Below are 24879 nucleotides of genomic sequence, written 5' to 3' on the forward strand. Positions count from 1 at the left end.
CACCCCCTTCCCCCGAAGGACAACTTAGCTTGCAATTCAGCCTAAACAAGTTGACACATTACAAATCCACTAATATTGTCAAAACTTTTTAGGGACTACTTTTTTTTTTTTCCTAGCAATATCTAAGTGGCTAGTGGCATCTCTGAGAGATCCTTTCTGGGACCTGGGTAAAACCGATTTTTAATTTTAACTGTCGCAATTTAGGTGCAGAAAGAACCCAGGTGCCCAGTAGTTGAGGGCATGGGTCCTGCTCACAGTTGGGGTAGACACTGGTAGAGGTCTTGACGACCTTTCCAATGGCGTTTCCCAGAGAAACTGATCTACAGAAAAGGAAAATGACATTTGTGGACCTGTGCTTTATTCCTTCTGCAACACCATAGCTCTCATTGTTAGCTGGATCAAAGACTGCACAGTAAAGGCTGCTGTGGCAATCAGTTGAACCACTAGGCAAGATACAATCCCTTGTGACGCACAAAATTGCAGGGACGTTAGAAGTTGCCTCTGCTTGGGTTAATTATTAAAGGGCCTTATGGAGGAAGCGGCATTTGAGGGAATTACAGATTTTGGCTAAGTGTGTGTCAAAGGTCTTTACAAGGAGGCAGGTATTTATATAGCCGTGTGTGTGTGTGTGTGTGTGTGTGTGTGTGTGTGTGTGTGTGTGTCTGTGTGTGTGTCCAGGTTTGTCCAGTCTTTTAAGAAGCTCCTGGAGCCATGCAACCAATACTGCATTAATGTAATAAGAATATGGTCGTAGATACTGGCAGTGTGTGAGTGCGTGGTGGTTAACTCCTGGGGCAACAGTCCTTGTGCAGAGATAGTGTTAGCCCTCGGGAGGGAGAGTGAATGCTGGAGGGCAAAGGGAGGAAGCACCAGGGTGGGACTTGAGGCCAACCGGGGAGGCAGTGCGGGCTCGGAGCGGCAGGGGGCGCCGTCGTGCGGCCGGGCCCAGTCGCGTCCCGCCGACCCCCGCAGTCCGTCCGCCATGCGCGCGCTGCTGCCGCTGCTGAGCGTCGGCCGAGGGTGGCGCGTGGGGGCCGCCGCCCGCCCTCCGCGCCGCGTCATGTCCCTGTACCGCACGGAGGAGCGCGGCCAGCCCCGCTCGCAGGACTACCGCCTGTTCTTCAGTAAGTCGCTCGCCGGGCCCCGTCGGGGAGCCGCCCCGCGCCGCGCCGCCGTGCTCTGCCCGGCCGGGTCCCCCAGCCCGCGCCCCAAAGGCCGGGGCGGCGGGGACGGGTCACGGCACGCAGCGCGGCCACGCAGGGCGGCGCGGGGCCAACCGTCCTCTGCAGCGACCGCCGCGCCGCGCCGCGCTCCACACGCTGCCCTTCGCGGCGTGGCCCGCTGCCCTCCCGCGCCGCCATCCGGGGCGCAGCCCTTCCCCCACCTCCGCACAGGGACGCATAACTTTGGCGACAGGGGACTTGACTCTGCTGGCGACCCTGCTGTGAGCGCAGGCGTGTGTCCCGGGAGGAAGTGGGAGGGGAGTGGGAGCCAGGCACTGAGATAGTGGCTAGTGTGTGTAAATGCTGGAACGGAGCCTGTTATTTTGTACGGTAACTTTAAAAAACAAACAAACAAGAACATCAACAGCAGTAAACTTGAGTTTATACCTAAGCGTTTGCACCCTGAATGCTATCCACAAGCAGGAGACTGGCGGGTCTTCTGGTAAGAGGATGGTACCATCTGTTGCCTTGCGCATTGAACAAACCTAGAGGGAGGTGTCTAGTGCGATCCATGGCTGGCCACCAAAGACAGAAAAAGCTCCTGGCTACACCCTTTTTCTTTTCAACCTGTAGGTCGGTTTTTGTTGTTGTTGTTGTTTTTGTTTTTTAAAAGTAACGTGAAGATAGCCGTGTAGGCCAAGTTGCATTCATGCCCCATTGACTGCAGACCCCGAGGTCTGTAAAGTCTTGTGACCACCTGTTACGAATTTCCGCCCCGAAAGGGTGAAGCTAGAATCTTGGAAAAATCATACTTTTTGCTCCGAGACTCATCCTGAGTGAATTTCTTAACTTGCTAAGTATTAGGTTTTTCGCCTTGAAAAACATGGCTGCAGAAATCGCTGTGTGTGTTCAAAGAACTCACTGGGGCTTGTAGTGTAACTTGTAATCAATTAATAACTGTATTTTGATGTTTATGATAAAGGAGCAAAGCTAGCTTCAACTCTTGTCTTTTTGTTTTTGCTTTGGTCTTTTGAGATGGAGGTCTCACTGTGGAGCCCAGAACAGCCTGGAACTCCCACACCTGCCTCTGCCTCCCGGATTGAACACATGGGCAGCTTCAGCTAACAAACTCTTGAGGTTGTAATGAGTCTTGTACTAAATAGTTCCTTCACGGTTAGTTTGTATTTTCTCCTCTTTGCTACAGTTTTCCCACCCTGTCTTGGTTCAGCAAGACTGATTAGGTCTTTTTTTTAGAAGAGAGAGCATATACACAGCAGGAGCCTGGGTAGACAACAGTCTCAAAAACAGTCCGACTTAGTGGTGCACGCCTTTTATCCCAGCACTCCGGAGCAGAAGCAGGCGGATCACTGTGAGTTTGAGGCCAGCCTGGTCTACAAAGTGAGTCCAGGACAGCCAAGACTACACAAAGAAACTCTGTTTCGAACCCTCCTGCCCCCCCAAAACCAAAACCAAACCAAAAAACAACCATAAAAATAAAACCAAACAACAAACCAAAACCAAAGAGAAGCCCTTAATAAGCACACTCATTTCTGAATGGATGGTGTTCCCAAAGTTACACTGTAACAGCCACGGGAAACATCTTCCCTTAGAGATACTATTCTGTAATGGCAGTTGGCATCCTAAGCAGAAAAGCCTGTATGTATAATATGGTAAAATGTCCTAGGTTTTCCCCTAAGAGTTGAATAACAGTAAGTTGAGAAGCTACATGCGCTTTCTGGGGGACCCCACTTTGCCAGCCAGTCTCAGTTTCCCTGGCAAACACAGGTTCTTTGTGCCCAGGCATGTTGGAAGCCAGAGGCCTTCAGCGTTGTTTCTGGGGTGCTGCCCCGTGGTTTTTTTTGTTTTGTTTTGTTTTTTTGAGACAGAGCCTCTCATGGATCTGGAGATAGGTGAGGCTGGCTGGCCAGGAAGCCCCAGAGCTTTGTCTGTCTCTGCCTCCCCAGCACTGGGGTAATGGAACGCGTACCACCATGCCTAGCATTTTTTACCTGGGTTCCTGGGGAGTAAACTCAGATCCTTCTCCAAGCACAGGTACTTAGCCAACTTAGCTAACTCCCCAGCTCAAACGGGCTCTTCTGTTCGAATCTTAGTTATTGATAGCCCCGAGAGCACACATTACACACCACGCGGTAAATACATGGATATGTGTAGGTCACAGAATGACTGCAGAAGAGTTTAAAGAGGCCAAGCTGTTCTAGGAGTTCCAAATGCCTCAGGAAAGGCAGAGGCAGGCTGATGCAGATGCAGAGAGGATCTGTAGGAGTTTATTGAAGGTGCTGGGTAATCAGTTAAGCCAGAGGTGTGAAGCAGGCCAAGAGCCACAGGGTCAGGGCTGAGCTGAGCTTCAAGGTTAAATCAAGGTGTCCATGTGAAGTGTGGGGAGTGTGGAAGCTGATGTGGGGAACCAGGTCCAGGCCGAGGAGTAGGCCGAATCTGAAGCCCCAGGGACAGTTGGGAGCTCTCGGTCCAGGATGGGCAGTGTAGGGTAGAGAGAAGACCCTGAAAGTAGACATTATTTTTTCCCCTCAGGTCAAAGCTGGAAATGTCCTTGGTTCTCTCCTGGCTAGATGCAGGAGTGTCCTAAGGGAGCCCTGGTTTCTGGCCTCTTCTCCTAACTTCTGCCCCGGAAGCCCCGGGCCGGACATGAATCCCTTCTGGATCTCTAGACTTCCGTGGTGAAATGAGTTCTTTCTGTTCCACAGTCCCTGCCCCAACCATTAGGAGACTGTTGCAGGGGTGGAGGGGTGGGGGGTGGGGGGTGGGGGGGCTGTTACAGTAGTCTTGGAAACCATTGGGTATGGGTATACAGCTCTGTAGAGGCCCCCACAGGGAAAAACAATTTCCTCCAGGCCAAAAGAATGTACCTGGGGCTGGGTAGAGGCAAAGGCATCCCTGTGCACTCCAAACGTTAGAACACGTGTCTCCTCCCTTGAGAGTTACTGGGCCCTGTCAGTCACCTTCTCAGAGTGGCCCTGGGGAGGAGGGGGTGGGGTGGGGAGCCCACATAAAGCTGTGCTAAGGAGATGGGAGGAATAATTAGCCTTTACTATGAACTAGGGATAACGGAGTTACCCTTCTCACAACCCCAACCCTTAGCATAGATTTTTGCCGAGCACTGCTGAGCTCACTTACTTCCCTGACCGCCCCCCCCCCCCCCCCCGCAAAGGTTAAATATGGCTTTCCCTTTCCTGTTCTTCCTCTGAAGTTACCTCCCCCTTCCTGCCTCGTGGCTGCTTGCAAACTATGGCTTCCTTTCTTCCTCTTCAAAGTCTTCTTCCGGGTAGCTGCCATGATTCACAGCCTGCAACCCCTGATGATTTTTCTCTTAATTTCTAGTACAATTGCCGTCACATTTCCTCTCAAGTCTGTTTCTAAGTTCTTTGATTCCTAAGACTAGAAACCCGGAAGAGGAAACAGAGTAATATATAGTTCCCAATGTGGGGCTGCCCAGAGTTTCTGGGAACATGTTTAAGTCCATATGAGGATGTTGTATCTCTTCCTTTATCTGTTGTGTGTGATAAGTTCTTAGGCTTTTCCGATAGGATTTGTTTGTTTGTTTGAGACTGGGTATCTCTGTGTAGCCTTGGCTGTCCTGGACTTGCTTTGTAGACAAGCCTGGCCTTGAACTCCTGAGTGCTTCCTGAGTGCTGGGAATAGAGGCATGGGCCACCATGCCCGGATTCTGATAATTTTTTTTTAATGTTTATGTATATAAGTTGTGTGTGTGTGTGTGTGTGTGTGTGTGTGTGCGTGTGTGTGTGTGTGTGCAGGCACATGCCAGGTACACATGTATGTGGCAGCCGATTCTCTCTAATGTGTGAGCCCTGGAAAGCAAAGGCAGGTTATCAGGCTTAGTGACAGGTGTCTCTTTGCCAGCCCTGGATAAGATTTTAACATGCCATGTGCTCATTTGAACCCAATTTACTTGGATAATTCGATAGAGTACCACTGTGTACACTTTAGGAAAGGTTTTTCAGTCTGTGCCTCTTGAGTGGTGCTGGACAGTGGGGCCGTTGTTTAATGGTACAGTCCTGTACCCTGCCCTCAAAATACTACAACTAATTGTGACAATTGTAAAAACACAGAGAAAACCTGTTCGAGAGGTCGGGCCATCTTGTGCCCTTCTCAGGCTGTGCGCTGCTGGGCAGGTGGTGGCAGTGTTTCTTCCTGATATGGTTCTGTCTTAGGAGGAGGCTGCTGACCTTGTAGTAATCCTCAAGGTCCTTTGTAGCACTAGCATTCCTTCAAGGCATTGAATGCATTGATAATAGAAATTCAAGTGATCTGTGTTGAGTAAGATCTGTGACGGCATCTCTGAGGATAGATATATTGTAAATTTTCTTTGTTTTTAGCAATTATACTTAAGATTATTCTGGAACTCGAAAGCTGTACGTAAAATTTATTTCTATTCAGTTCAGCGAATATGGCAGAGCATAAGGGAAAAAAACCGAGAAAATGTTTTACTGAAGTAAAGCTCAAGAATCCAAATAAAAGTGGGTGGTATCGGGGGAAGGGTTCAAATAGCACATTTATTGGAAAGCAGTTAGGCAATTCCTGAACCTACCACCAGAGGGCATCCATGGCCCAGGACTGGTCGACTTGCTGAGCCAGGTGGTAATCCACTTGAGGGTGAGTTGGGGGAGGGCATGTGAAGAGCATGTTGCTTTTTATCCAGACAGTCACAATAACTGAAGGAGATTTTGAAGGGAGGTGGAAATGCTAACTACTGGTTACATTTGATAGTGCAGTAACTCACTGTAATAAAAAAAAAAAAAAGATGGTCCTTATCTGGATGATGGGGTACTGGGTGCCTCTGAGCAGTTCAGGGGTGTTCTGCCTCAGCAGAAGAAAAGCAGGAGTTATGGGCTGAAAACCGCCATTCAGCATTATTACGATGGAAACACTGACTGTATTCCAAACATAGCCCGAGTCTTTGAGCTATCAGTACAGTCGGAGATAGACCATTTTTGAGCTTCAGTAAATTTTCTTTACCTCCATCACAATTAATAACAATAACTGGCTGATGAAATGATTATTGAAGATTGGCGTTGGACTTTGTAGAAATATCGAGACACAGAACTGGGTGATAACCGAGAAAGCATATGGGGACCGCCCTCCTCCGCTCCGCCTTGTGCCCTGCTTAGTGACTCGCTGGACGTTTGTCCCTCCCCTTCATGTTTCTGGGCGTCGGTTTATAAATTGTGGGGTGAGAGGCTTGGACCCAGTGACTGCTTTCCGAACCGTGCTTACTTGAACACGAGCATCCATTGAGACATTAGCTTTGCTTTCAAGCACAGGGTTTTGTGACTTAACTAAAGCATTTCACTTTATTCTCATCTTGGAAAATAGCAACATACATCTGAAAGTTCTAAAAACTTTTGATGTAGGGTAACATTCGAACCATTGGACTTACTTCTTAGACGCAGAACGTCCTTCTCAATGTGTGGGTCATGACCCTCCCCGCTGGGGGGCGGGGACGTGGAGGAGTTGAACGGCCCCTCCATCAGGGTCACATATCAGATATACTGTCTATCAGATATAACAGCATCAAAATCATTATAGTTATAAAGTAACAATGAAAATAATTTTATGGTTGGGGTCACCACAGCATGAGGAACTGTATTAAATGGTCACAGCGTTAGGAAGGTTGAGAACCACTGTCCTAGTGGCTCTGGAGTTTCATAGAACTCAATTTGGGAAGTGCCATATGGGGTGATTCTGGCAGCTTCTAGAAGCTGCTGTACTATGGTGACAGATGCAGGGCAGCAAGGAAGGCATCTGAGTTCTAATTCTGGCTTTATTATCTCAGACAAGTCATGTGACTGAACTAACTGTGGCATGCTCTCTCTGACCGCAGGTGATGTCTTTTAGCTCAGTTTGTCTATAGCATGGGGACAGTGAGCCAAGAATGACCCTGGCTCTTCAACAAGGTGTGTAGACAATGAGGTGGACGCGAGGATGGTCAGTGTCTCGTGTGCACTACATACCAAGTTACTCGGCTTCTTTTTCTTTTTTGATTTTAAGAAATTAGACATTTTCATTTTTTCTTCATTTTGAGAGGGTTTTAGTTGTATATAATAAAAATCACATATTCCTTCTCACTTTCCTTTTCTTTCTTTTTAAAAAAGCTTTATTTATCACTTATACAATATCCTGCCTGCATGTATGTCAGCAGGCCAGAAGAGGACACCAGATCACATTATAGATGGTTGTGAGCCACCATGTGGTTGCTGGGAATTGAACTCATGACCTTTGGAAGAACCAGTGCTTTTAACCACTGAGCCATCTCTCCAGCCCCACTTTCCTTTTCTAATGTTCCCCAAATCCCTCCTAGCTGCTTTCCTTCCTTCCTTCCTTCTTTCATACTTCATTAAGCCTAGCAATATCTACTCATATGCGTGTGGACGTGGCACCTCACACTAGAGCATGGGAAATCTAGCAGCGGTTTTATCCTCCAAAATGAATGATTCTCCCCCAACAACTCTCTACTGCAGTGGCTCCTCAGTAAGATGTGAGGCCTGTAGGTCATCTACCCCACCCATCCAGATGGGGGTTTAGCTGGCTTGATCTTTCATAGGCCGTGCGCACGAGAGCGCAGCTGCCTTGAGTGCAGGATGGCAGAAGGCGCCAGTTCACAGCTCTGCTGCCTGTACTCTGGCTCTTCCATTCTGCTCACCTCTTCCTTGCTGTTGTCTGAACGCTGGTAATAGTGGGGGGTATATTCCTGCTCACGGCTGTAAACTCAAGCTCTTGATCTTAGTTCCTTGACAGATGATGTGTCTCTGCATTGACTGGCTGGTGGCCACTGCAAGGAAGCTTTTTTTTTTTTTTTTTTTTTTTTAACCAAGGTTGATAGCAGTCCAGGTCTGTGGGTATAAGCAGAAATATTTAGAGAGCAGTTTCACAACATGGCCATTTATCAAAACAACAGCCCCAACTTCTAGTCCAGGGCCTGTGACTTCTCCCCACCATGGGCTATTGACCCAGAGTACCATGCCAGGCATGGAATTTCCTCTTGAGGAGCAGGCTTCAACTCCAATTAGAAAGTAGCTAATTACCATATGAAAGCTGTGCCACTGTTGCATCAGTGGGCACATCTTATCTGCCATGTCAGTGTTATGGCATGAAGGGCCCCATGCTGGTAACAACAGAAATATGTTTTCTCCTCCAGGCGGCCTGCCTATCGCATTCTAACACTATGAAAGCTAGCCGGAACGCTTGGTTTGGCCTTAATCAATCTGTGTCCTGTACCCAAAGCAGGTGGTGTCTTCAGCAATAGAGTCTTAGGATATTAATCTGGTAGGTAAACAAGAGCCCTGACAAATAGCCTGGGCTGTGCTTGGAAGACCTGGAGCATCCCTGACCCCTGGAGCATCCCTGACCCCTGGAGCATCCCTGACCTCTGGAGCATCCCTGACCCCTGGACCATCCCTGACCGTAAATTCAGTAGGGTACTCCCGTGCCTTGCACTGAGGTTTTCATTTATAACTGTCTCCTGGAAGTGTCATTGTCCACTCATGTAGGGCACCTCATTCAAACTCCCTTTTTAAAATTAGGTTTTTTAGTGAGCTCACTAACTGGTGGTTTTCCATAGACCTGTAGTTTTGGTTAACCCACTTACTACCCCTCTTCTCCCCCCCTTAACCCCAGTTATTTCCCCCACTTTCTTCCACATCTCATGAATTCGACCATCCCTCCAATGACACATTTTAAAGAAGTTGAGGACTGTGCGTTTTCATATGGCTTTTCCACACCCTTTAACTTAGTCCTCCATGGCGCCATGCCAGTTACCCCTACCCACCCCCGGAACCCTCCCCTCCTTAACCCTTTCCACCACCTCACTACTTTAACTTGTAATCGACTTCCCTCCCAGAACATGCCTCCTCCACACGCGTCTTTCTCATTTCCTGTCTTCCACTTGTGCTCCAAGCTGAATACACAAAACAAAAGATGAGTAGCCGGAACCCCACTTGAGAGAGAGCATGCCGGGTTTGTGCTGTTGGGCCGGGAGTGACCTCACGAGATGTAATTGTTTCCAGTCCCATACACTTACGTGCAAAATTCATTTTTTATATTTTATATACTTGCCAGCTAAGTAATATTCCATTGTGTACATGTGCCACATTTTCTTTATCCATTCTTCTGTTGATGGGTTCCACCTTCTGGTTGTTGAGAGTAGAGCACTGAGCACAGAGTTGGAAGTGTCTCTGTAGTGAGATCTCAAGTTCGTTGGGTTTATTACCAGGAGTGGTGTAGCAGAGGCGTGTGGCATAACTGCTTTTAGTTTTGCTGGAAACCTCCAGATTGGTCACCAAAGTGGCTGCATCAGTTTACACTCCCGCCAACAGTGCAAATATATCCCCCTTTGCTCCCACAGACAGCATTTGAGGTCGCGTGTGTTCCTGATGGTGGCCATTCTGACTTGGTTGTGCTGGAATCTGAAAGTAGTTTTAGTTGGCCTCTTTCTGATTTTTAAGAATGTTGAGTATTATTTTTAAAAGTGTTCCCTAGCCGTCTCTGTCCCCGTTTCCCCTTTGGAGAATTTTTTTGTTCAGATCTATAACTTATTTTGTAATTGGGTTGTTTATTTTCTTGATGTTTAGTTTTTGTTTCTTTTTTTCTTTATGTATTCTAGATAACTAATCTATTAAATGTATAGATGGCGAAGCTTTCTCCCACTCTATGGACCAACCACACATTCACTTGAGTTTCCTTTGCTATATAAAACCTCGTTTTTAGTTTTACAAGATCCCATTTGTTGGTTGCCGTCTTATTTCCTGTGCTTGCAGTGATTAATCAGGAAGTCCTCACCTGTGCCTGTGATCGGAAGTTCCCTCCCTGCTTTTCCTTCCGGCGATTCCAGGTTTTCTGCTGAGATCCTTGATCCATTAGAGCTGAGTTTGGTACATGATGGGAGATAAAGATCTTGATTCATCTTTCTGTGTATTAGATCTAGTTTTTTTAGCATCATTTGCTGAAGATGCTGGTTTGCCCGAAGTTGGCATCTCTGACAAAAATCAGGTAAATGTAGCTGTGTAGACTTATATCTGCATCCTTGATTCTGTTGATTTATTTGTCTGTTTTTGTGTCGATACCATGCTGTTTTTTATTCTAAAAAAAAAAGGGCGGCACTCTGCCTCCCTGAGTGCTGGGATCTCAGGTTTGTGCCACCACATCCAACTTAATTCTAAAACCTTAAGAGCTGATAAATAATTTTAGCAAAGTGGCTGGATATCAAATTAACACACAAAGATTAGCAGTCTTCCTATTTATCAATGACAAACAACTCCATTCATAATACATACACACACACACACACACACATGCACACACACTTACACACACCTGGAAATAAGCCTAACCAAGGAAACAATACACCCTTGCAATGAAAAGTTTAGGACATTGAAGAAGAAATTGAGCCACTAGAAGATGGAAAGACGGGCCGTGCTGATGGATTAGCAGCAAAGAGATGGTGAAGCTAATCATGCTACCAGTTAATATTCCAATGCCATTCTTCACCAGACACAGTCAGATCAATCCACAGGTTTATGGGGAGACACAAAAGGCCCTGAGTAAGCAAAGCAATATTGAACAAAAAGAATACGGTGGGAGACCTCACACCATACCTGATTTCAGATTATACCACACGTTCTTACTGTAAAGTTCTGTACAGGCAGCAAGTGCTAGACTGAGGGTAAGACTGAATATTTGGAAACTTGCGATTTTCAGAGTTTTAGTGGATGTGGCCTTTCAGCCTTGCATTAACTGTGAAGGGATAAGGAGCCGACTTGCTTACACAGGAGTAAAGGTGCAGCCCTGCCTGTCTTGTCCCTTTGATATCTTGGGTGGCTTTTATTGTTGTTCATAACTTGAAAGTTACCGATTTTAGAGTTTCAATTCTTAAAAGATGGGAGAGACCCATACTTTTCGTAATTTGGGCTTTTGTTGCTATGTGGTAGAAGGTGACTCGCTTCCTGAAGCAGTGTTGTATGTAATTCAAGTTATTTTTATTCTAGGGTTGAATCATGCAGGTCTTCAATGATGTGATTTTTTTTTTTAACGAGGGGCTGAAACTACTGTACAGTTCATACATTGTCTTAATTACATCATTTAAGTAGTTGGTGGTTACATGTTTGAATGTAGTAAAACTTCCTATGAATAAGTTCCTGGAAATTGGCCCTTATCAAAAGATTTGAATCGATATATTTGAACATAATCGCTACTGGATAAACAGTTAAAACTTATATTTATTTGATGTTAGTCTATAGAGTTAGCCTTAAAGCAGTTTAGTTTTCTGAATGAAATGCTGTGAAATAGAAATCTTGTGATTTATTTATTTATATTGATTGACGTTCATTGCTTACATTTCTTAATCTTAATAGTAAGCAAAGCAAAGCTTGTTTTCTTCATTATCAAGTGTCCAGAGAATCTCTATATGTGGCTTAGTAACACTGTGAATGTGCGTACTTGGTATTCGGTGTGGAAATATAATATTAAATAGGGTCTCAGTCTATAACTTTAACTAATACATTTTTCAGGAATGTGAGACGATGAAACCATGGGAAACTTACAAAATGATAGGATGACAAGCAATTATACACCAGTTGAAGGGGAAATAGTGAGGTGGTGAACCCGGTGTGCATCGATGGGCCTGATGGGATTCGCTCGTTTTTTGTCGAGGGAGGCGGACTGTGAAACAGCAAAGCAACATGATGTCTGACTTCAGTAGCTTATCTTGTCTGCTTCCTAATAAATACCATACTAAAGTCGTGGTGAGAGTGAGGAAGAGCAATCCCTAAGCAACGAAGAAGGGGGCATCAGAGCTCAAGATTATACAGTATTTATCTTATTTATTTAAGAATTATAGCCATGATGAAGTAGCCTGAGTGCGTGTGTCAGAGGGGGTGGAGTCAGGAGGACGCTAAGCTGTTGTGTAGGGCCTTAGGCATTGTGGGCAACACTGAGAGATGTAGCGAGAGAAAGAGTGAGAATGAGATGTGCCTCTCACCATGGTAACAGTTATTTTGATGACTTTCCCTTCATATTGTCTTCTGTGTGGTCCTTCCCTCATTTCTGAGCTCTAACCTCTGAGGTCCCTCAGGATTCAATCCTTAGCTCATGTCTCTACAGGGTCTCTCTGCTCTAGAGTTGGCAAAGCTTTCTGTAAAGGACCACGTGGGAATTATTTTACGCCGTTTGAACTGTCCATCTCTCCAGCACGCATGCAGCCATCAGCAGCCAGAGTCAACTGACCATGAGTGGACCCACTGTGTGCCTTAGTCGTGGGTCATCTGTAAGACCTCAGCGTACACCATTAGCCCCATCCTGAAGACAGGATTTCCGTGGCCAGCTTTGCAATCTGTGTTTGTGCTTTATTACAAAGCACGTAACAGTTTGCACACATGAAGCAGAAATCGTGAGCACCCAACATGGTTCTCTCTTCTGACCAAGTAAAGAGAAGTAGCATATTAATTACCTCAAATACGTATTGTTTCTTTGTAGTAGGAACAGTGGAAGCCTCATGTCTAGCTATTGAAAAGGATGTGATCCATATTATTAGCTGTGGTCACTCCGTTCCGTGGAGCCTGTTGTCCCCGCAGTGGCATGCCTCCAGCTGGCCTTTCCGCTCTCCTTCCCCTATCACCTGCTTGTCCCTTCTCATCCTTACCCCACATCTGGGTCATAAGCATCATATCGTTCTGGGACCCATCCGGCTCAACTTTTGAAATGTACCCAGAAGACACTTTTCCGTCCTTGCCACATCATCTCTGTCCCCATCATCTTCAGCTGACCAATGGCAAAAGCCTCCTGATTCTTTCCCTTTGGTCTACTTTGTGCACCGAAGACACTTTATCCCTCCTAAAATGTACAAGCTCTGTTCGAACCTCTTTCAAAAACTCTTTCGATTTTACACAAAAGAAATTTGAAGAACTAAGTTAGGATGCAATGTACTTTATGATCCATGCTAACCATTTCTCCCGAGGTCAACACCAACCTTTCCCCGCCCCCCTTTGATTGTTACATTCCTGCCTGGCTGGCCTCCTTGGTGTTTCTCCCCTTCTGTGATGCTCTCTCCTTAGCCACCTCCTCTATATCTGCTGGGTCCTCTTCCTCTCTTCCCTCCCTGCTGTGGGCATGCTGCCTGTGTGGGAGACCCCTCCTGGCCTTCCGAAGGCCGTATTCACCCCTTTCTTGCCCTGATTTGTTTTCTTTGTGGCGCTCACTATTCCTGCTGTAGCTTGTACATATTCATCACCTCTGTGGCCCACTAGAATGTAGTGTGCGTAATAACAGGAAATTAGAATTTTCATTCCTAGCACATAGAATAGTGTTTGGGAAAGCCTGTGTGTTCTGTAGATAATCAGTTACCAAATGAATTAGTATAAAGAAGCCTAGTAAATAGGAAAGTGAAAAACCAGAAACCTGAGAATGTGAATATTTAAACATTAATAGGGAGTGGAGAGATGGCTCACTGGTTAAAAGTACTGTTGCTCTTTCAGAGGACCCAGGTTTGCTCTGGGATACCTCATAACTCCAGTTTCTGGGAATCTGATGCTCTCTTCTGCCTCCCACAGACACCAGGAATTCCTGTGGAATATATACATGCAAGCAATACACCCAGTATCATAAAAATAATAAAGTATCAAATATCCGTATTTGATAGTCCCACTCTCATTGTGTTCTTCCTCAGCTTTACCCGCTGCAGGTCATGTGTCTTGTAGGAGTTACCTTGCTGCCAGAGTAGGGAAAGGAAACTAATAGCTTGGAAAGGGGAAAATGAAATAGAAGCGAATTGTTTATTATTTGATAACTACTGAGTGCCAGCTAGGTGCTAGCTACCCTTTCCATGCTGGGAATTCAACAGAAAGTGTAAACAGACAAAACCAAGAGCCAACAAGAACACTTTCCCTCAGAACTTAATCCTAGTGCTGAGTGCTCATGGCCTGGGGAGGAGGGCATAAAGTTGTCATCTTGTTATCCACCTCCACTTTTATTCAGCTGAACTCAGGACTTGTTATTTATTTGTTGTTTAGTCAGCTATTTTGTAATCTCTTCATCGTTTATTTTGACCTTTGACCCAGCATCTTCCCATCCCCGGCTGGACCTTTCTTCCTATGGATTGTAGTTGGAAATCATGGATTATACTCTTAGCTTTCTCCTGTGGAAACGAACATCAGTTCAGTCTAATTCACTCAGTAATGAGTCTCTTTTCAAAAGTCAGGTTTTTCCTACTTGGAGTGCTGCTAGCCTCCCTTGGATATTTTATGCAGTGGACACTTGAAGCCAACCACAATATTGGGTTAAATGGCTTCAGCCACTAAGTCTGCGTTAGTTGGCATATATCTCTTTTCAGGCTCAAGCAGGTTTTGAAGGTGGAATTAAACTTTTAGGGTGTGACCTTAGCTTTACAGAAAGCATACAAGCTCCAAAGCAGATGCGGTCCTTCATGCTATATGGAACAGTGTGGGCGTGGTTGTAATTCTGTTGCTTTTTCCTTTGCAGAGAATGTAGCTGGTCACTACATCTCCCCCTTCCATGATATTCCTCTGAAGGTGGACTGCAAAGAGGTATTACTTTTACTTGTTTGGGGGATGAAAAACTTCTTGTACATGATAGTGTGACAATGACACTTCACTGTTGCCTGAAAATGCTTTCGTACAAATGCCTTGAAAGTAAAGAAGTGCTTGGCAGACAGGAGAGGAAACCAAGGAGCTGGAGCAGACCTGAAAGCCGCCTTTCTGACTTAAAATTTGTGTGAAGTGAGGAGAAAGGGGATATTTGTGGTCTATAGAGTTTAGACTTGGGTAGAAATTAAAGATTCAAGGGTGGTAATATGGGAAATTAATCCACTTATTTTGAATCATAGTATAGTAAACATTTGTGGGTGACCTCTCTGTGTTAGCCTGTGTGCGAATGTGCTATTTTCTCTAACCCATGTAAGTTACCATTGTGATGGACAAGGGCCATAAGACAGCAGGCGTTTCATTGGTCTGTGTAACAGCCCACAGCTGGCAAGTGTCGGCGCCAAGTTTGGAACTAGCTTTTCACACCAGAGTTCCTGCCCCTTACCACTCAGAAGCAGAAACGTAAGGCTGGACGCGCCTGGTGTTTCATTAGCTTGTCACTTTCAAACTACTTGATCGTTGGAAGGATGCTGGTGAGGAAGGAGTGTCAGAGCCACTGCTGAGAGAGCCATTGAGAGAGCTAAGGAGCCTGGTGTTTGTGTGTTGGGGGACATTTAGACAACTCAGTGCTTGCGATGTGTTACTGTGATTGATGGCAGCCCCTGTTACTCATGTACCTGTTGAGGAGGACCCATACCTTGCCCTTGGTCACAGGTGTGGGTAGGGGTGGGTGTGGAACATAGACAGACACACATGTGTGGGTATAACATTCTGCCTATGGAATCTGAGGAGAAGATAAAAAGGCCCGTGAGTTCTAGAGGTGCAGATATCAACCCAAATAGCATCTTTGTAAGCAGGTTTCCCTACTTTTGAGCCAGTCATGATTTTTGCACTTTGTATTTTGGGATGTAGAGTTTTCAGAACCAGAATTGTGTTTCAGGGCAGTGTGACTTGGAATAATCATTTTGTTTTATTTTGTTGATTCCTTTGTAGTTGTTTTGGGGTGTAAGTGTTACATAAGACCCAGCAAGCACTTAGGAATAGTATAATCTTTCTTCCCATCCCACTGTGAAGTCTAGCTTAATTTAAAAATACTTAGTAGAGGCAAAGTAATCACACCTTGGTAGAATTCACAGGCAGGAGGTGCAGCCAGGCACTTTCACAGCCTGTTAGTCCAGCTCCCAGGAGTTTCATTTCAATAATGAAATGACTGTTCGTGGCGCAGTCACCGGAACCAGCCAGGCTCCTTGAACGCCCAGCAGAGCCCTTGCTTGCACCGGACAGACATGGGAAGTTAAAACACTTTGATCCTCTCTTCATTTGAGGCTAGGACGCTGAGGGAGAAGCAGCCCACAAGTTACTGGTAGATTCTCTGTTGAATCCCACTCCTGGACAGAGGATACTAGAACTTATATGCATGCTTTTGTTGTGGTGCTGTGCATCCTGCACTGCTTTATGAAGTATTCCCATCATAATTTACTGTCTTTGCTCTTACAGGAAAATGGCATCCCCAGTAAAAAGCCACGAAATGATGAATATAAGGTATATTTAAAGGTTTTTACTGTTGAATTGTGTAACGTATTTTGTATCTATGCTATGTTTGTGCGTATGTGTGCACATGCATGCAGGCAGGTCCTCATGGAGATTAGGGGAGAGTGCCAGATCCTTTTCAGCTGGCATTACTGATGGCTGTGAGCCACCTGGCTTGGGTGCTCTGGAAGAACAGCAGGAACTTCTGAGCCTCTTCAGTCACATTATACTGTCCATTGATGACCTTGGTGATGGTTTATATTTTTAAACTGCTTCTAATTTTCCCCCTGTAAGACTTTCATGTGGATTCTTACGGTTTTTTGTTGTTGTTATTGTTGTTGATGTTTGTTTGTTTGTTTGTTTTCTCTTTAGAGAGTTAAAGCATCTGGGGGCAATATCTAGTGTTAAAATTTTCATAGCATAAAATTCATTATTTTATTCTTTTCTAACATGTATATAAGTGTGCTTTTACACACAGAGCCATTTTTCCTGCCCCAGTTTACTTCTTTTTTAGATTAAACAAGAGAAGCTAGTTTGAGAGTCTCTTTAGAGCTAAGGCACAGCAGTCTTTTCGAAGTAGAAAATCAGATACAGCAGCTATTATGTTAAAATAAATTGATTCCAAATGTGTCTCTTTTTTTCCCTTAGATTTATTTATTATGTATACAGTGCTCTGCCTGCATGTACACCTGCAGGCCAGAAGAGGGCATCAGATCACATTATAGATAGTTGTGAGCCACCATGTGGTTGCTGAGAACTGAACTCAGGACCTCTGGAAGAGCAGTCAGTGATCTTAACCTCTGAGCCATCTCTCCAGCCCCCCAAATGTGTCTCTTAGCTATGCCTTTTTTATTTTATTAAATTAATTTATTCGGATTACATCACCATTGTTATCCTCTCTCTTGTATCTTCCTGTTCCTCCCTCCTCCCCCGTCCCCTATTTCACTCTATTCCTCTCCCCTAGGTCTGTGACAGAAGGGGACCTCCTCCCCTACCATATGGTCACAGCCTATCAAGTCTCATCCTGGTGGCCTGCTTATCCTTTCTCTGAGTGCTACCAGACCTCCCCACCAAGGGGAAGTGGTCAAATATGGGGCACCAGAGTTCATGTCTAAGTCAGCTGTGGAGAATGCCCTGTCCATTGGCTAGATCTGAATAGAAGTTCAATGTTTATTGCCTGTATTGTCTTTGGTTGCTGCAGTAGTTTGAGCAGATCCCCCTGGGTCCAGATCCGCCCATCATGATGTTCTTTTTGTAGGTTTCTAGGATACCCTGGATCCTTCTATTTCCCCCATTCTCCCATACTTCTCTTACCTAGAGTCCCACTAGGAAGTCTTCACATCTATCCTAATCTCCTTGTAAGTGAAGACTTTCATGGGACATGCCTTTTGGGCTAGTGCCCAATTATAAGTGAGTATATACCATGTGAGTCTTTCTGCTTCTGGGTTAACTCACTCAGGATGATGATTTCTAGTTCCATCCATTTGCCTGCAGATTTCAGGATTTCTTTGTTTTTAATAGCTGAGTAGTATATGCTAGTGTAAATGTACCATTTTATCTATTCTTCGACTGAGGGACATTTAGGTTGTTTCCAGGTTCTGGCTATTATGCATAAGGCTGCTATGAACATGGTTGAACAAATGTCCTTGTTGTGTGGTGCAGCATTATTTGGGTATGTATCTAAGGAGTGGAATAGCTGGGTCTTGAGGAAGCCCTATTCCCAGTTTTCTGAGAAAGTACCAGATTGATTTCCAAAGTGGTTGTACAAGTTTGCACTTCCATCCACCAGCAATGAAGGAGTGTTCCCCTTTCTCCACATCCTCGACAGCATGTGCTGTCATTTGAGTTTTTTGTTTTTGTTTTGGTTTTTGGTTTTTGTTTTTTGTTTGTTTGTTTGTTTGTTTGTTTGTTTTTGGTTTTTCAGACAGGGTTTCTCTGTATAGCCTTGGCTGGCCTGGACCTGCTTTGTAGATCAGGCTGGCCTCGAACTCACAGCGATCCACCTGCCTCTGCCTCCCGAGTGCTGGGATTAAAGGCGTGCACCACCACGCCCGGCATCATTTGAGTTTTTGATCTTAGCCATTCTGATGGGTATAAGATAGACTCTCAGAGTTGTTTTGATTTGCATTGCTCTGATAACTAAGGATGTTGAGCATTTCTTTAAGTGTTTCTCAGCCATTCAATATTCTTCTGTTGAGAATTCTCTATTTAATTCTGAGACTCATTTCTTAGTTGGATTATTTGCTTTGGTGGTGTTTAATTGCTTGAGCTCTTTATATATTTTGGATATTATACCTTTGTCAGATGCAGGGTTGGTGAAGATCTTCTCCCAGTCTGTAGGCTGTCACTTTGTTCTTTTGACAGTGTCTTCTGCCTTAGAGAAGTTTCCCAGCCTCATGAGGTCCCATTTATTAATTGTTGACCTTAAGGCCTGGGCTGTTGGGGTTCTGTTCAGGAAGTTGTCTCCTGTGTGTTCCAGGCTCTTCCCCAATTTTGCTTTTAACAGATTTAGTGTCTGGTTTTATGTTGAGGTCTCTAATCCATTTGGACTTGAGTTTTGTGCATGGTGATAAATATGGGTCTATTTGCATTTTTCTACATGTAGACATCCAGTTAGACCAGCACCATTTGTTGAATATGCTATCCTTTTTCCATTAAGTAGATTTGGCTTCTTTGTCAAAAATCAAGTGGATCTATTTCTGGGTCTTCATAATTCCATTGGTCAACCATCCTATTGCTATGCCAGTACCATGCTGTTTTAATTACTGTTGCTCTATAGTACAGCTTGAGATATGGTATCAAGATTCCTCCGGAGCATCTTTTATTGTAGAGGATTGTTTTGACTATTCTGGGTTTTTTGTTTTTCCATATGAAGTTGAAAATTGATCTTTCAATGTCTTTTAAAAATTGTGTAAGTATTTTGATAGGGATTGCTTTTGGTAAGATGGCCATTTTTACTATGCTAATTCTCCCAATCCATGAACAAAGGAGATCCTTCCTTTTTCTGATGTCATCTTCAATCTCTTTCCTCAGAGATTTGAAGTTTTTTTCAAATAAGTCTTTCACTTGCTTGGTTAGAGTTACTCCTAGCTATTTTATATTGCTTGTGGCTATCAAAGGTTGTAGTTCCCCTAATTTCTTCTTCTGCACAGTTGTCATTTGTATATAGGAAAGTATTGACTTTTGATTTAATTTTGTATCCAGCCAATTTGCTGAAGGTGTTTATCAGCTGTAGGAGTTCTCTGGTAGAGTTTTTGGGGTCACTTATATACACTATCATATCATCTGCAATTAGGGATAATTTGACTTCCTCCTTTCCCATTTGGATCCCTTTGATTTCCTTTTGTTGTCTTATTTCTCTAGCTAGAACTTCAAGAACAATATTGAAGAGATATGGAGAAAATGGGCAGCCTTGTCTGGTCCCTGATTTTAGAGGAATTTCCTTGAGTATCTCTCCACTTAATTTGATGTTAGCTATTGGCTTACTGTATATGGCATTTATTAGGTTTAGGTATGTGCCTTGTATCCCTGATCTCTCTAAACCTTTCAACATGAATGGGTGTTGGATTTTGTCAAATGCTTTTAGGGAGATGATCATGTGGTTTTTTTCTTTCAGTTTTTTGATATGGTGGATTACATTGATGGATTTCTGTATATTAAACCATCCCTGCATGCCTGGAATGAAGCCTACCTGGTTGTGGTGAATGATATCTTTGATGTGTTCTTGGATTTGGTTTGCGAGTATTTTATTGAATATTTTTGTATCAGTGTTCATAAGAGAAATTGGTCTGAAATTCTCTTTCTTTGTTGGGTCTTTGTGAAGTTTAGGTGTCGAAGTGACTGTGGCCTCATAGAATGAGTTTGGTAATGTTCCATCCATTTCTATATTTTGGAGTAGCTTGAAGAGTATTGGTATTACCCCTTTTTTTGAAGGTCTGGTAGAATTCTGAGCTGAAACTTCTGGCCCTGGGCTTTTTTTTTTTTTGGTTGGGAGACTTTTAATGACTGCTTGCTTCTATTTCTGTAGGAGAAATAGGACTGTTTAATTTGTTTATCTGATCTTGATTCAATTTTGGCAAGCGGAATTGATCAAGAAAATTATCCATTTCTTTTAGATTTTCAAATTTTGTAGCAGATATGCCTTTGAAGTAGGATCTTATGATTCTTTGTATTTCTTCAGTGTCTGTTGTTATGTCTCTCTTTTCATTTCTGATTTTGTTAATTTGGATAGTGTCTCCCCCTTTTAGTTAGTTTGTCTAACAGTTTGTCTATCTTGTTGATTTTTCTCAAAAAACCAGCTCCTGGTTTTGTTGATTCTTTGAGTCGTTCTCTTTGTTTCTAATTTATTGATTTCAGCTCTGTTTTTGATTAATTCCAGATGTCTACTCCTCTTGGGTGTTTCTTCACCTTTTTTTTTTTTTCTAGGACTTCCAGATGTGCCATTAAGTTGCATATATGAGATGTTTCTAGTTTCTTTATGAAGGCACTTTGTGCTATGAATTTTCCTCTTAACACCACTTGCAATGTGTCCCACAAATTTGGGAATGTTGTTCCTTCATTTTCACTGAATTTCAGAAAGTCTTTAATTAATTAATTTATTTACTTATTTATTTATTTATTGACCCAGGTGTCATTAAGTAGAGTTGTTTAGTTTCCATGTGTGTCTAGGCTTTTTGTTATTTGTCTTGTTGTTGAAGTCCACCTTTAGACCATGGTGATCTGATAGGATACAGTATTATTTCAATCTTCTTGTATCTGTTGAAGCTTTCTTTGTGACCTACTATATGATCTATTTTGGAGAAGTTTCCATGGGGTTCTGAGAAGAAGATATAATCCTTTGTGTTTGGGTGAAAAGTTCTGTAGATATCTGTTAGGTCCATTTGATTCATGACATTGGTTAGTGTCATTATTTCTTGGTTTAGTTTCTGTTTTCATGACCTATCCTTTGGTGAGAGTGGGGTGTTGAAGTCTCCCACTATTAGTGTGTGGGGATCGATGTGTGGTTTAAGCTTTGTTAATAGATCTTTTACAAATGTGGGTTCCCTTGTATTGGGAGCATAGATGTTCAAAATTGTGATGTCATCTTGGTTGACTTTACCTTTGATGAGTATGAAGTGTCCTTCCTCATCTCTTTTGATTAATTTTGGTTGAAAGTCTATTTTATTAGATATTAAAATGGCTACACCAGCTTGTTTCTTGTGTCCGTTTGCATGAAATACCTTTTTTCCTAGCCTTTTACCCCCCGGTAATGTCTATCCTTGTGGCTGAGATGTGTTTCTTGAATGCAGAAGAATGTTGGGTCTTGTTTATGCATCTATTCAGTTAGTCTGTATCTTTTTATTGGAGAATTGAGACCATTGATGTTGAGAGATATTAATGACCAGTGACTGTTAAGTCCCTTGATTTTGATGTTGGTTGCAGTAGAGTGTTTGTGTGGTTATGTTTTTGCAGCTGTGGTGGTTCAGTTGGATTGGGCGGCTGGTTAGTTTTCTGTCTTACCCCTTCAGGCCTGCCCAGCCTCTCCGGAGAGTGTGGGAGGCCCTGCTAAGCTGTGGAGCCTGACTAGGCTGGGTCTGTTCTGCCCAATTGTGCAGGGACAGTCCGCTGGGGCCGGTAGCTAGGTTCTTGCCCGTCCTGTTCTGAACACGCAGCTGTGGCTGGATAACTTGTCCACAGCCCTCTGGGCACCTGTGTGGCACCTGGGGCTTTCTGTGGACTGGCATGGGGTGGATGGATGAGGTGGCGTCGGAGGACAGATCTACCCTTTTCCCTTAGATTTTCCCAGACCAGGAGCTCTGGTGCTTCACTGCCTGGAGTTCAGTCCCATACTCCGAATTCCTGCTATAGAGCCCGGCTGCAGTTCGCAGGCGGGTTCTGGTCCAGACTCTGAGGACTGGCCTCCCATCCTCCACGGGCTCTTGGTTGACCCAGGGCCAGACCCGCCTGGGGTCTGCACTGTGCGGGACCCCCTCTCACCTAGTGTTCTCCAGGGCTTGTGGTCTGTGGTTCCCAGTCAGGTCCCTAGACAGTGTATGTTTGTCCCATGATCTTAGAATCCCCCAAGAACTCTGCTTCTTGCCATGCCTGCTCCACCATCCTGGACACAAAGCTCCTAGGTAGAGACTGGAACCCTGGTACACTTCCTTGTAGGAATGCAAAACCAGACAGCCACCAAAGGAAACAGTCCAGAGGTACCCAGCGGTCGCCGGGGAAGCAGACGTGGGTGTTTCAAAGTACGCAGCGTGGCCACACTCTTGTTTGTTAACTATGCCTCTTTAGTTGCTACCTAAGATTGACTCTGCCCATCTCTTGCTCTAGGTGAGTTTCCCTGCTGCCCTTTGCCTCTGCGGTCTTATTCCAGGTCCTTGCCTCCATAGCTGAAATTACTGTCCCCAGCTTTTGAGTCCACTCTCACACATAGCCACAGAGGCTGTTAAATCCCCAGACCGTATGCCTGCCGTCCATATTCTGTTCTCCTCAAACGGCTGTCAGATAGCCCGGAACCATCTACACCGGAACCCCTGTGCTTGTGGAAAGTTTGTACTCTGGACCTTTTTGCTTCTCTGCTGATCAGTTTCTGCTCAATGGGGTCTGGTTAAGTCTTGTGTTTTAGCAAGTGCAGTTCCAGTGTGAGAAAGAATTACTGCTGTAGATGGGTCACACGGAGCTGCCCTGGCATATTAGTCTGAAATAGTCTTTTTCAATGGAAAAACATATATTCCAAGTTTAGAGTGTCAAAATAAAATGTAATTCTTGTAACACAGATTACACGTTGGGGACTGATTTGCGTTAGAGCAGAAAGATGGGCAGTGCCTTCCTGTCCTCCTGACATACGTGAGGCTCAGTGACAGTTTCTTCAAGTTATTCATGTTTCTTTTTTTTATTTCTTTCTGTATCTTATTTTCTTTGAGGGGAAAAAGAAAAAGGACTAAAGGAAGGTATAGATTTCCATGCCCTATTTCTGATTTGTAATATGTATCCTGGATTTTCTGATAAATGGTGTTAAGCAGTTGTTGACTTATAATTAATGCCAGTCTTAGGAAAACAAGGCTGATACTGGCTTTGGTAAACTATAGTCAAAGCTTATTGCAGCTGGAGAGAGGAAAGACAGGGTAGTGTGAGCCCTGGCCATCAGGTGCAAATGGTGACTGAGTGTGACTTTCAGGTTCAAATTTTAAACCTGTTCTTCATCTGTTGTTCTTTGGCTCCAATTCAGATCTGTGCAAGTGGCTTTGGTAGGTGCCATGGTACAGCTATTAACAAAGCTCTAATTTTTTATTATTATTAGATGCAGTCGATATACAAATTACTGTCAGTTCACTGCAAATGTTTCTAATTGCTCAGTTATCAGTTACAGACTGGCCATGGACCGAGGCCATGCTTTAAGTAATGCTGCTTAAACCCTTGCTTCCTCATGACCATGGTTCATTATTGCCGTAAACATTGTATCCCTGCCCTTTCCCAAGCCACCTTTAAGTGTTAAGACTGTCTCTTAGTGAGGCAGGCTCTGAGAGTTGTACTTACTACCATTAGATCCCAAATGTCTCCTTTGAGTTAAGCAGTCTACAGAGTGTAGAAGTGAGAAAAAGAAGCCATGGTCCTTTTGAAATGTTAAGAGGTCTAAAACCACTAACTTTGTTTGAGAAAGGCCTGTCTAACTCCTTGTAAACTTTCTAATGGTCTATAGCAACTACTTTACTTCCTATTACGATTATAGCATGGATGCAAACGTTCTTGTCATCGTTTCTGATGACTTGATTTTCCTAGTCCTCAGCGGGTGAAGCCAGGTGGATCTCTGTCAGTTTAAGGCCAGCCTGGGCTGGATAGCAAGTTCTAGACTAGCCAGAGTTACATGGTAAAGCTCTACCTCAAAACAAAGAACTGAAACAGACCACATCTCCCGATTGCCAGTATTCCCTGAAAAGTGCCGTCAAATGTTGGGTGACCTTTCATGCTGTGTGCTATGGTGGCCAGATGTGCAGCGCCTTTGTGAGTGAGGCAGCGTCTCTAGCTACAGGAAAGGTGTATGGCATTGGTGGACGTAGGAGGGAGGCAGTAGACGTTTTGTGTGTGGGATGGAAATGTGCCCTGTTATTTTCTTAGAGACTATGCTGATTTTCATTTAGTGCATACTTCCCCCAATGCCAAGTGGGGAAAAAAGCTAACTAAAAATGGTAATGTTCTATCTTTTCTTTTAATTGCAGAATTTGTTCAATATGGTTGTGGAAATACCTCGGTGGACAAATGCCAAAATGGAGGTACAGATATATTCTATTAACATAAAATTAAGATGCTGACTTAAAAATATAAAAGCATTGTTTCCAGCTATTTGGAATCTGTTTTGAGGATGGGTAACAGACTTGTATGTAGGAGATAGTTTAAAATATTCTTGTGAACTTAGACCTTAATTTAAAAAACAAAAGGGTGTGAACCGACTATTCCCTTTACAGAGTGTTTCCCCATTTTCTGTCAGGCACACATTTATGTAATTTTCTTTGCCCTTTCTTTGACACGGTGGTGAGCACTTGGAAGCTTTATTC

At 44.1% G+C, this 24879-nt stretch overlaps 1 protein-coding gene across 1 annotated transcript in view; it reads left to right on the forward strand.

The window, feature by feature from the left end:
• Positions 1 to 916: 916 nt before the first annotated feature.
• The window catches only part of PPA2 (inorganic pyrophosphatase 2), a 71331-nt gene continuing 47368 nt past the window's right edge, over positions 917 to 24879 (forward strand). Inside the window, exons 1-4 of the mRNA XM_084757281.1 lie at positions 917 to 1124; positions 14688 to 14752; positions 16307 to 16351; positions 24544 to 24597. Of these exons, the coding sequence (XP_084613407.1) occupies positions 983 to 1124; positions 14688 to 14752; positions 16307 to 16351; positions 24544 to 24597 (306 nt within the window). The 5' untranslated portion in view covers positions 917 to 982. The remainder of the gene's footprint in view (positions 1125 to 14687; positions 14753 to 16306; positions 16352 to 24543; positions 24598 to 24879) is intronic.

The sequence above is a fragment of the Acomys minous genome, assembly GCF_964271855.1.
Source record: "Acomys minous genome assembly, chromosome: 14".
NCBI lineage: Eukaryota > Metazoa > Chordata > Mammalia > Rodentia > Muridae > Acomys > Acomys minous.